This window comes from Impatiens glandulifera, chromosome 8, assembly GCF_907164915.1.
Source record: "Impatiens glandulifera chromosome 8, dImpGla2.1, whole genome shotgun sequence".
Classification (NCBI taxonomy): domain Eukaryota; kingdom Viridiplantae; phylum Streptophyta; class Magnoliopsida; order Ericales; family Balsaminaceae; genus Impatiens; species Impatiens glandulifera.
This window is the reverse complement of record NC_061869.1, coordinates 8,796,794-8,810,778: the sequence shown is the minus strand read 5'-3', so window position 1 is coordinate 8,810,778 and position 13,985 is coordinate 8,796,794. Positions and strand designations below refer to the sequence as shown.

The window sequence follows — 13,985 nt, the reverse complement described above, 5'->3', positions numbered from 1 at the left end:
AAATATCCTTTAATTACGAATGACCTAATGGATGGGATGTTATTCTAATTTTTTTTTTTTTTTATGAAAGAATAATCATAAAAGCATCTTTGGAAGTCCAAAAAAAATTGGGGATATGTGGAAGAAACTTCACTGCAGTAACTAATTTTGGTATTAGCGACAAATTTCTCTCATGAAGTTTCATTTGTTTTCTTCTCGATATTGGATTCTTATTGTGTCCTGTGAAAATAGTACACTTTGTTCAAAACAGTTAAGTAAAATTATAGCTTTTAAATTTTCATTTAAAAAAAAATAATTTTAATATTCTTTTCAATGATAGAAAAACATGACAGAGTTGGATAATGACCGTTGGTTGATTATAATGTGCATCCAAACAAACATGACAGAGTTGGATAATGACTTTTGGTTGATTAAAAAAAATTCACTTTGTATTTGTATATTTTAAGTAAATTTTAAAAAAAAAATAATCACTAAATCAATTTGGGTTTTTTAAAAAACTCATCCTAAATCAATTTTTCAATCAATCATTTCTCAACAATCACATCACTCATTTCATTAACCAAAATACTAAAATACCCTCTATTTTAAATTATTATTTTTTATTTTATTCATATATATTAATACCTTTTAAGTCTTTTTACCAAAAATAATTATCACCTCCTCAAAATCATCACGAATCATTACTTTTTTTTCCCTCTCTAGGTTTTTTCACAAACCCCATCCACAACATTGGCACTTATGCAGGTCTGTCCACAACTATGGCATTTTGGAGGGGAAAAAAGTTATTTGTTTAATTATTTAGTCGAAGGTATAACAAGTTTTAAAATGACTCAATTATTGGAGGTTCGAATTTAGGTCGTTTTTATCTAAATGAAACTAAAATTTTGAATTATTTCATAGTAAGTTCGGATTATCAAAATTTTAGTCATTTAATTTTTTTTTAAAAATAGACAAAACGTTTTGTCATATTATGTATTATTTTTGTTTTTTTTTTATTTATTTCTTATATTTTAAAATAAAATGATATTTAAAAACGTCTTTGATGTATTATTTAAAAAATGTGTATTTTTAGAACTTTCGCATTCTACTAATTTTAAGTTGGTTAGAGAAAAATATGTGTAATCTAAAAAAAATTGAGTATAGATAGATTTTTTTATTTATTTTTCAAAAAGAATCATAATGAGATAACTTTGTGTATGATTTTTATTGTAAATTAAATAATATTTTTCGAGATATATGCATTTTAAAATTGCACAAACCAGAAAATATTGTTTGAGAGAGCGAGTATCAAATTAGATCAATGTAAACTAATTCAGAAAAGGGAAATAATATGTTCAAATAAGAGGACAAATATTCATTTGATTGTAAAAAAAAAATGACTAAAATTGTTATGATTAAGCCACATATAACACAATTTCAATTTGGAGACCCATTTAATAAAAGCTACCCACATTTAAACTCAAATAACAATTTTTAGCCATTTTAAAATTTGTGAAATAAATTTAAGAAATATACATAAAACACATTTAATTTGATTTGAGTACTTATTAAAATAGATGACATTTTGTGCTGCAAAGTGTTTATGCCTTGTTTGTTCTGGAGAGGGTATATAACCCATTATTTTTGTCTATTAGTGTTAATTATACATTATTTTATTAATAATATAATTTAACTTAGTAATAAAAATATTATATATATTAGACTCAAATAATTTATAATTTTATTTTGTTCATTTTTTCAATTATAAGTATTTTGAAATAATATTTTTTTTAATGTTCTATATATTATAAAAAAAGTTAAACACAATAAAATTAAAAATTACATTAAAAATATTAAAATCATTAAAGATAAATAGAGGAAAATAAAATTATAAACTCTGCAATTAGAATATATAAAAAATATAATAAAAACGCTTGTACTTATCACCTATCGTTTTATATGCTCGGATTAGGTAAATAAAATTTACCCTAACTTTCCTTTTTCTCAAGATTCTCTTTCAATAATTATTTGAGAGACAGTTGGATTTTGTATTTTAATATAATTATAACAATTTATTATTATAATTATTTGATGTTAATTTTAATTTTATTTTATTAAATTAAAAAATATATATATTTAAAAAAAATATCTCAAATGAGCCATTTTCATCTAAAACTTGTTGATATTGATTGCTTTTTTAGATTTTTATTTAAAACTCAATATTTTACGTCTTTTAATTAATCGGTAAAACAAAAATTAAATCAAACAAATCGACAAAAATCCCAAAATAAAAAATTTTCAATTAATATATTTTTTTTAAAACATAAAATATTTTTTTTAAAAAAACAAAAACAAACATCTTGGTTGTAAAAAAAACAGTGTAATATAATTTGAGAAAAAATGATTTTTTTTATGTATATATTACATAAATACCTTTATTTTTAATAAATAATAAAATATTTAAATAAAAGATAAATTAATATTTTATTTAATTACTAGATTAATTTGATGAATGAAAAGATAATGATTCAATGATTAAGTTTTTAGATAAAATTATTGTATAAGGCTTTGTTTGATGAAAATGTTTTGGGGATAAAACCCAATTTTTATTCCAAAACTCAAACATCTTATTAATTATCAATTCAAATAATTTTATCATGTAAATACTAAAACTATCCTATAATTTTATCATATCTCTCTAAATCATCATTTTTTCACCTGTACCATTTCCCTTAAAGCTAAAAGGTAAACTAATATTCTAATTTTAAAAACCAATTTCTTCCTAATTTTTATTAAACAAAAAATTTTTAGAATAAAACTAAGGTAAAATCGAAAAAACTCTTTCTTCAAACAAGGCCTACCCCATTTCAGACGCACTAAAAAATTGAAATAATGAATAAAAATAATAATTGGCAAAATAAAATAAAACAAAAGGAATGAAACAAAGATGGATGATTACATGAACACGGTGCAATAATCATATGACTAACAGCTAGCTAGAAACCTTAAAAAGACGTTGGAGGAAACATCGTAACGGGAAATTACATAGCTAGCTATAGAGTCCTATATTTATAATCTAGTACTATAATATTACTAGTTACTACCAACAGCTATATATATATTAAAAAAAAAACACAGGACAATAATTCACCTTAACAGATCCCAAAAACAAAAAAAAAAGGATTATTTGATCGAACGGCTGTTGTCTATTCATCATCGATTTGAGTCATGACCTGGTCCAACCAGGTTCTTGACTCAGTCATGAGTTCAGGACTAAGTCTAAGCATAAGAACACAAAACTCCATCTGATTCAAACAACCATCGCCATCCAAATCACCTTCTCTTAGCATCGAACTCAGTTCTTCATTAGACATTCCACCGAGTCCAAGTAACTCAGAATTCTTCTTTAAGCTTTCAAGTGTTATGGCCCCTATCTCTGTATCCATCAATAAACGAAACCCTTTACAGAGTTCATCCATAAATCCATCTGCTCCAAGCTTTTCTACCATGGCTGGGAAGAAATCTTCGAACACTATACCAGTTGGGGTAGTTGTAGTAGTAGTAGTAGCCTTGCTGCCGGCAGCCATTGAATTGAAGAAACAGAGAGATGGAGATTAGTTCAATTGGGGGTGTGTTTTTTTTACTGAATTTTTGATGATGATGAAATTTAGAAAGGGAATTGTGGTGGGTTTAAATAGGGGGATTGGTTGAGGAAAATTGACAAACAAGATGCATGTGAAACTGTGTTTTTGTGTGTGTGTGTGTGAGAGAGAAAGAGAGATGAAGAAAGTGAGGTGTTTTTAGGGGACGCTTCTTGAGGGTGGTTTTCCTCCTTCCTAGAAATTGCATGAAAAAGAACCTTATTATCTCACCCCATGACCTTCCCATCCCCTTTTCTCTCTACATGCAACAAATATAGATTAAATAAATAAAAACACTCTTCTAATCCATATATATTAGAGTTGGTTGAAATTAGATTTACAAAAATTGGAGTGGACTCTAAGAAAATAAAATGGAAATTAATGATGAAGGTGAGTTTTACCTTTTGGGTTGAGATTTAGAGGAGCAATTATTCAATTAAATTGAAAGAGTTTAAGAAGGTACATCACCTTCCTACAATAACAAACCTAATTAAGGTGGGTCCTAACGTAAATCTACCCAACTCCTAACTCACAAGGTGGTCTAAGTAGGCTGCAAATGAGTCAAGTTGATTGTGAGTTATTCGCGAGCCGCTCGATCAAAGCTCGACTTGACTTTGACTTTGACCAAGTTCGAGTCGAGATTGAGCTGACTCGTTTACTTTTCGAGTCCAGCTCGAGCTCATATAATACTTGCTCAATGGCTTTTCGAACATGATAATAAATAATATATTTTTTTATTTATTTTAATATTAAAATTTAAAATAATTTTTTTTTTCTTTACAAATATTTGAAAAATTAATTTTAGTTGATTGAGTTTTTCGAGTAAAGTCAATCTTGTATGTAAATGATCGAGTCGAGTTGATAAATACATAAACGAGTCGAACTCGAGCTACTTGACACTCAACCAAATGGAGATGCACACCATATGCTTCTTCTTGATAGGGTCACCCACCTCAAAAGGTTACCAAAATAATATGTTATTCCTAAGGTTTGAACTATAAACCTATTAATTATTAAGCTTATAAAAATGTATTATTAGTTGATTTTGCTATATTTTATACTATTATAATATCCAGACTTCGTGTTCCGGGCATAGTCAAAGTGACTAGCATGACGCATAGTCATAAATCGAATGTATAATTCATGTCGAATGTATAATTCATGTGGATGTGAATTTTTTTTCTTCTATGTTTTGATGATTACAAATGTTGATAATCTTTTAAATGTTGTTTTAGTAGGTTTTTTTTTTATTAATTTATGATAAAATTGATCTTATTTTAATAAATCTTTGGGATTCAAATTCTTGCACAAGATGTGTTTTTTTGTCTAAGGTCATCCATTCTAAATCTTTCGTGGACGTTGGACAAAGTCTTCGTTGTCCCAATATCGGTGTTAGCATGCAACACGGGTCACATGGGAAGACTAGATCTCTTCACCTCAATTCTCTATTAGGTTTAGTTGTTTATGTAAGAATTAATTTATGAAGAACAATGCTATAACTTGTTTTTGCAATGGTTTGTTTTTCTCACAATTAATGTGATTTTGAATTAACCGTGGAATAATAAAAAGGAGTATCCCTTTAAAAGAAAAGAAAAGGAATAGAAAATCAACTCCATGCCTTATATGTTAGGGTATTTGAGCATTAATGAATTCACCTTTTAATAGTTCACATGACAATAGGTTTGGATTAGAAATTATAATATTAATGTCTCACAAATCGATTCAGTTTAAAATAAATAAAAAATGATAACGGTGGAGTGTTGTGTTAACTTCTACATAGACTAGTCGATAAATTAACTTAAAAACTAGCAGGATTTATAAATAGTTATTAATAATAATAAAAAAATAACAACATAACCGAATGTAATTTGGACTAAGATTCATTTAAAAAAAATTAGATCTAATATTTTAAAAGTATTTTTGTTTTGTTTGAAAAAACATCAACTAGTTTTCAACCATAATGAATTAATAATGTAAACAACTCCTTCCTTTTTCATTTTTTTTCTTTTTTAAGAATATGTATTTGAAAGAGTTTAATTTGCCCCATAAATTATGGCATTAGAAAATATCCTAAACAATTATTGTCCACATAAGGCATAACCACTAGCCTATAATATTTTATTGTCTTTTCTAAACCTAACAACATAATTATTAGTTTTTTACTTTACTATCATCATACTTTTGAAAAGTAATTTTTATATAATTAAGGAAAGTATATGGCTAGGAGCTTGTATGATGTCACTTTTGAAAATTATTTTTTACATAATTAAGGAAAGTATATGACTAAGAGCTTGATGTTTAGTTTATTTGGATTTTTTATTCAAAATTCATATATTACATCCTTCTTTAATTATTTAATCACTCAATTCATTATTTAAAAATATCAAAATATTTTTTTTTTTACTTATATAAAATTTAAATACAAAAAGACAGAATAAAAATTTACTAATTAAAGACTTAAATAATTTACTTTTTAATGAAATAAATTGTTTTCAAAAACCCAACAAAACTCTCAAATAACCAACACCCTTAGGGATTTTTATTTTAAAAAATCGATATCAACAAGTTAATTATTTAAATTATTAATTATAATATTATTTTGAGTGATTAAAAAAGAAATAAGTTAATTGTATAAATTTTTAATGAAAAAACAATATCATAAGTCCTAAGTTCTAATATTCCAAATGGAAGAAGTAAATAATGTCAGTGTAAATATAATAATTAGGATTAAATATTAATAATATCACAACTACATCATATTCATCTAATTAAACAACTGCACATGCTCATCTTGGAACTAAATTGAAATAGTTTGTAATTATATGGTTAAATCAATCAGATTCAAACAACATGAAACATTGATTATTAGGATGTTGTAATTATTTTGTCCATAATCATACTTCATTGTGATTAAACTAGTCCACTCACCAGCAAAGCTATCATCATGATTCATGATGCATATGCCTTAGAGGACAATGGCATTGTTTGGATTTGGTTTATTTAAATATTTTTTTTAGTTTAAGGTTATAAAAAGTTGTGATATTGAATTATTCAGTTATTTAAATACTTTAACTAACCATGCATATATTTGTTCGTTATTTGAATAATCTAGAGAGGGAAAAATATTATAATTGTTAATAATTTTGAGTAGGTAATGATTATTTTTGTTAAAAGACTTAAAAAATATTGATATATAAATATAATATATATCAACCCTAAATTCCTGGGTTCGAGCCTGTCAGGCAGCAAGTTCCGCGCCTAGTTAAATGGTTAAGTATGTTTGCGGGCTACAAACTTAATCCGTTGTCCCATTTTTTTATAAATAAAATAAAATAAAAACATTTAAAATAGAGTGTATTTTGATATTTTGGTTAATGAATTTAGTGATATGATAAATGAGAAGGGAGTATAATAATTTTTTTATTTTGTTTGACTTATTAAAATAACTCAAACCGACTAAGGCCTTGTTCTTTTTAGGTTTTTTAAATAATCCATACAAAATCACTTTTTCAATCAATCACTTCTCAATAATCACATCACTCGTTTCATTAATCAAAATACTAAAATACTATCTATTTTAAATTAATATTTTATTTTATTTATATATTAATACTTTTGAGTCTTTTTACCAAAAATAATCATTATTTTCTCAAAATCATCAACAATTATTATTTTTTTATCTCTCTAGATTTTTTTAAAATCTCAATCCGAACCAGGCATAAGGCCATAATATTCTTTTCATACTTTTAAACCAAATGTGTGGAACCTTGTAAAGACATAACTTCTAATCAAAGCATAATGTTGTGATAATGTTGTGATGTGGACCTATATAAGGTTGAGATTGAATGATTTATTATGTATTATTATTATAAATAATTTTTACAAATGTTATCTTTCACATAAATCAAATATATATATATATATAATTGTGCTTAATTTTCAAAGTGTCCGAATTTTCGGATCGAGAGCTATTGTTAATTTGAATATATATGTGAAAGTAATGGATATTTGGGTCGGATTGTGAGTGGACCCTCTCATAAACTTAAAACGGTTAAAAATAAAATTAAAAATGCTATATATATGTTTCGAACTTGCAGTTACAACTCTTTAACCAACTAGACTAATAAGACTTTATATTTTAAATTCAACACCAAATTTGATGACTACGAGATGTTTAACAATATAAATTCAACTTTTTAACTAACTAATATATATATATATACATAATGAGGCTTAATTTTTAAAGTGTCCGGATTGCTGGATCGAGAACTATGGTTAATTTGGATATATATGTGAGAGTAAATTAAAAATGCTATCACATTTTAACCGTAATTTTTTCTTGGTTTTTATATCATTACTCGTGCAAATGCACGGGCTATATGCTAGTTAAATTGATAACTTATGAATATATTTGTGAATATAAGTGAAGGAGGTAAGTTAGAAATAATCAAAAAAAAATTAATTGATACCATGCTACTATGTTAGTTATTTTGTAACGATAATTGTCCTAATTTTAAGTACGCTCATTTTGTCTTTGTCATCATAAAAAAAAAGTTAATTGACGTACTCATTAATTGAAAAAACCCTTCCAACTTTAAGAAATATAAGATTCAAAGATTATAAATTCAATTACGTTTCGAATTTAGTTTTAATTTTTTACAATTTAAATTATGATCCAATTCATAAAATAATAAGTTATGCACATCGTGCAAGATTGTTTATCAATTAGGAACGTGTCAGTTTTGGGCGACCTTAATAAGGCAAATAAGGCAACTAGAGTAGTTGAAAAGAAGTTTTAGTGGGAGTTGAAGAATATTATCAAATATGGGAAAACAACAGAACAAGAACAAGGTACATTTTGTGTTAAAATTTTCTTTTTGAAAAGATGGCACTCTTATTTATACACTTGGCCTCAAAGATTTCAATTTTGTGAATAAGAGATCGTATAAAACGAAGTCATTTGTTGAAGTATAATGAAAGAACCCTTAAGAATTAAGAAGTGAATGACACCAAATAATACTACATTCATAGGACACAAAATCACTATTGGATGTACCCCTATTGGATGTACCCCTTCGAGAGTCAATTACACACAAACATATAACATCCTAACACACACACAACAAATTGATGGGTTTTGCAACAGCAAAACTACGAATCTTCTTAGAAATTAAACCTGTAACAAATCAATTTCCAAATCGTCTATGACGAAAAACAAATTTATCAAGAACTTAAATAGCACACAAAATAAATGACAACACAATATACGTGGTTCGGTCAAAATCGACATACGTCTACGGGAGGGATAAGTTTCACTAAATCAAAGAAATGTCAATAGTAGAAACTTACATGCCCTACTCTCAAATGAAAGAAGTATTTACACCATGAATAATTGGAATACTCCACAATCAAAAGCTCCCCCAATCTTTTTCTCTGGATCAACCAAAGAATAAGAAGGAAAATAGAAAACCCTAGATCTGTTCACTCTCTCTCAACCTTACTATGTTATGAGAAAAATATTAAAAAATGTATTTATACTCTAACCCGTTTTCATAACAGAAAACTCTGACCTGTTTACCCGAAATTTAAAACCCGCACGCAATGTCAAGGAACACCTCAACAATTCTCCCCCTTCTGAGCCATGGGAAAATGTTTCTATAAACATTCATCATTGTGACGCTCATGCCGGAACCATTCCGGTTTTGGCACAACATATCTCATGCTTGCCTCTTGGAAAGCCCTTTGTCATCATATCTTACCCGTTCTCATTTGTATGCATTTTCTCCAAGTATAACTCCTTCTTCTCGAGCACTTCACGGATCTAATGGTACATTCTTTGGATGTGTGTTGAACGTGAATGGAAACTTGGATTCTTTGTCACGTGTATAACACTTTGTGAGTCACTAAACACCACAAACATGTCTTGTGTAATGCGTATTTCTTTCAATAATTCTTTCATCCATCTCATTTTCTTACAACATTTAGTAATGACAATATATCTAGCTTCTATAGTAGACAAAGCAACACATTTATGTATACGTGAGCGCCATGATACAACTCCTCCTCCAAAAGTAAACAAATACCCTAAGGTTGATATCATTATGTCAATATCATCACTCATATCTGAATCAGAAAACTCTTCAACATATGGCTTTCTAGTACCATAACATAAAGCATATTTGGAGGTCCCTCGAAGATATCTCATTAGCCACTTAACCCTCTCAGTGTGTCTTATCGAGATTTGAAAGGAAACGATTAACTACTTCAACCGCATGAGCTATATCCGATCTTGTACAGACCATTGCATACATCAGACTACTTATTGCTGAAGCATTTAGAACACTACACATTTCTTGTATTTCATCTTCATCCTTGGGAGACATTGTCTTGTTTATTTTCAAGTGTGTAGCCAATGAGCAAGCTACTAGCTTTGCCTTGTCCATACATAATCATTTTAGAATCTTCTCAATATATCTCTCTTGATACAACCATAGCTTTTTCTTAACCCGATCACGAATTACCTACATTCCAAGAATTTGTCTTGCTTGACCCAAGTCTTTCATCTCAAAAGACTTAGCCAAATCTTTTTTCAACTTGACAATCTTGAGCTTATCTCTCCCTACAATCAACATGTCATCAACATATATGAGAAGTATAATAAAATAATTAGAAACAAACTTTTGCACAAAGACACAGTGATCTGTAGACATCTTCATGTACACATGGATGGTCATGAACGACTCAAACTTAAGATACCACTTCCTCGGTGCTTGCTTCAAATCGTACATACTTTTGACAAGTTTGCACAACTTACTTTCCTCACCTTTCTTATTGTAACATTCAGGTTGCTCCATATAAACATCTTCATCTAAATCACGATGGAGAAATGCAGTCTTGGCATCAAGCTGTTCAACTTCAAGATCCATACAAGCAGCTAGACCTAACACCACCCGGATGGAAGTCATCTTCACTACCGGTGAGAAAATCTCATCATAATCGATTGCATGCCTCTAACCAAAACCTTTGAAAATCAGCCTAACCTTGTATCTTGACTTGCTATCATCACCTTATTTCTTGATCTTGTACGCCCATTTATTTTGTAATATTTTTCTGTTCTTTGGTCTTTCAACCAATTTATATGTGTCATTTTTCAGCAATGACTTCATCTCTTCATCCATGGCAGCTATCCATTAATCCTTATGAGCATCCTCAAGAGCCTTCTTATAGCATATAGGCTCCCCACAATTAGTTAGAAGAATATACTCTGGAGCAGGGTACTTGGAACTTGATTTTTTTTCTCCCTAGTAGACCTTCTAAGTATCTCTGTTTGTTGATTCTGTTGATTTCCATCTTTTTGTTGAACTTCAAAATCAGCCTCAATATTATCACTAAGATCAATTTCTGTATCATTTTCATGGCCTACAGTTTGACCCTGAGGAACATCATCATCACTATCTGAGTTTAAAGCTACATGTTACCTTGTCTCCTCAATATCATGAGACAACAAGACCAGAAAGATTACGTACGTATGCATCAAACTTTTCATCAACTTCAAAATTGTCAATAGTTTGATCTTCAAGGAATATCACATTTCGTCTTCTAAAAACCTTCTTGTCAACTAGGTCATAACACTTGTATCCCCACTTTTCATCACTATAACCCAAAATATGCATTTCCTGGTTTTTGCATCTAGCTTAGACCTCTCATCTTTTAGAACATGCACAAAAGCTCTACAACCAAAAACACATAAATAGTCATAATTAACATCTTTTATCTGACCAGACGCTTTCTGCACACTTATTATTCAATGGCTTGGAGTGAGAATGATTGATCACATACATTGTAGTGCTCATGGCTTCAACCAGGAAATGCTTAACCAACCTAGCATGGGATATCATACTCCTCATCCATTCAAACATCGTTATGTTCATCCTCTTTGGAACTCCATTTTTTTTGTGGAGTCTTGAGCATAGTCCGTTCATTTCGAATACCCTACTCTTTGCAATAATCATCAAATGAGCCTAGGTACTCGCCCTCATTATATGACTGCACCCTCATCAGTTTTTTTTCCGTCTCTCTTTCAACCAGCTTGTGAAAGACATCAAACCTTGTTGTAACCTCATCCTTGGACTTTATAGCATAATCCCAAACCTTCATAGATGCATCATCTATGAAGGTTACAAAATAGGAAGCATCACCTATAGATTTAATCTTCATAGAACCATAAACATCTATATGGACCAGTTCAAAGACATTCTTTTTCAGTTTCACTTTCGACTTACGGAAGGAGACTCTATTCTGCTTATCCTTCAAGCAATTCTCACAATTTTCAAGATGAGCATCTTTGAGATTCAGAAACTCATTTCTCTTGATCAAAATATTCAGCCCATTTTCACTAATGTGACATAGTCTCTTGTGCCACAACACAGAGGATGACTCCATCGCGACAGAATATGTTGCATCATAGACAATTTCAAATTTATCTTTTATAAGGAACAACATTTCTTATCTCGTACAATAACCAATGAACCCTTACTTAGTTTTCATGCTCCACCACTTAAAACATCATCGAGCTTACCTGCTGAAATCAAATTCATTCTTAAATCAGGAACATGTCTTACATCTCTCAATGTCAGGAAACAACCCATATTTGTCTCGATTCTAACATCACCAAGATCAGTTATCTTGGACACACCACTGTTACCCATGTGAACCTCACCATAACCACCTACTTTGTAGGACTGGAAGTAACATTTGTGTGGACTAATATGGAATGAGGCACCTTTGTCAACAATCCATTTTGTTTCATTTATAAATGTGTTAAGACAAGAGTCTTGACAGTTAGAAGCATATGTCAGTTCACCATCTGAAGCATAAGTAGATGTATCTACACTCTATTCTTTCTTTTCTCTGGGTTTCACCGTACTCTTTGCTTTATCATTTTTAAATTTTCAGCACTCGTTTTTCCAATGACCCATTTTGCTACATAATGGCAAGCACCACCCTTCTTCGGAGCTCTAGACTTTCTTCTAGACTTCCCCCTACTCGAACCACTTTTATTATCCTTTGATCTTCCTCTATCAACCATTAATATATTAGACTTAGAGGGTTTATTCCCCTTTCAATTTTTCTTATTAAGTAAAGAACTGGTGATAAATGTCATGTTGACTTTACTATTTGGTGTTGAGTTGTTGAGAGTGATAATAAGTGTCTCTCTACTTCTAGGAAAAGATCCAAAGACTAAAAGGGCTTGCACCTCAACATCAAAGTTTATCTCATACTACTCAGCTGATTTAAAATATTTTGAAATTCATTCAAGTGCTCAGCAATTGATTTATTATCAATGTACTTCAAATTCACTAGTCTTCGTACCAATGTTGCTTTATTCCCTCCTGACCTCCCAGCGTAGAGAGCTTCAAGTTTGCTCCACACACCATATGTCGTAGTCTCGTTCTCAATATGGTGCACAACATTTACACCAACCCAGGAATGAATAAAGCTACACGCATTTTTATCTGTCTTTTTCTAATCAGCTTCTTTTGTACTCTCGTGTCTAACACCCTCATTTTCAATTGCTTTATTTAAATTATCTGAAACTAATAGATCATTAATCATCAGTTTCCATTGCCTGTAGTTTGTACCATTCAAACTCACCATATTAAGTCTAGATTTCCCCATTATTACCGCCTTAACAACTGACAAAAACCCCCCAGCAAAGAAATCAATTGATCTCCTCTTTGAATTTCGTCAAGTAACAAGTAGAGCACTTTACTCCAATGTTAAAATAGATAACTAATCAATACTACTTTGATACCACTATTGGGTTTTGCAATAGAAAAACTATGGATCTTCTTAGAAATCAAACTTGTAACAAATCATTTTTCAAATCGTCTATGACGAACAACAGATTTTCCAAGAACTAAAATAGCACAAAATAAATGACAACACAATATACGTGATTCAGTCAAAATCGACCTACGTCCACAGGAGGGATACGTTTCACTAAATCAAAGAAATGTCAATAGTCGAAACTTACATGCCCTGCTCTCAAATGAAAGAAGTGATTACACTAGGAATGATTGGAATACTCCACAATCAAAAGCTCCTACAATCTTTCTCTCTAGATCAGCCAAAGAACAAAAAGGAAACCCGAAAACTCTAGATTTGTTCACTCTCTCTCAACCTTACCGTGTTATGAGAAAAATACTAAAAAATGTATTTATATTTTAACCCGTTTTTATAACAGAAAACCTTGACCCGTTTACCTAGAATTTAAAACTCGTCTGCAATGACAAGAAATACCTGAACACATTCAGGTATTCCAACCATGCCTCACCCAATAACAACCATGTAGAATCACTATTG

At 29.7% G+C, this 13,985-nt stretch overlaps 1 protein-coding gene across 1 annotated transcript; it reads right to left on the bottom strand.

Moving 5' to 3' along the window:
* Window positions 1-2,919: 2,919 nt before the first annotated feature.
* On the bottom strand, window positions 2,920-3,746 carry LOC124912236 (calcium-binding protein KIC-like). Its single transcript, XM_047452802.1, has one exon. The coding sequence runs from the start codon at window positions 3,564-3,566 to the stop codon at window positions 3,186-3,188; it is 381 nt and encodes a 126-aa protein (XP_047308758.1). The 5' UTR covers window positions 3,567-3,746; the 3' UTR covers window positions 2,920-3,185.
* Between the last annotated feature and the right edge of the window lie 10,239 nt (window positions 3,747-13,985).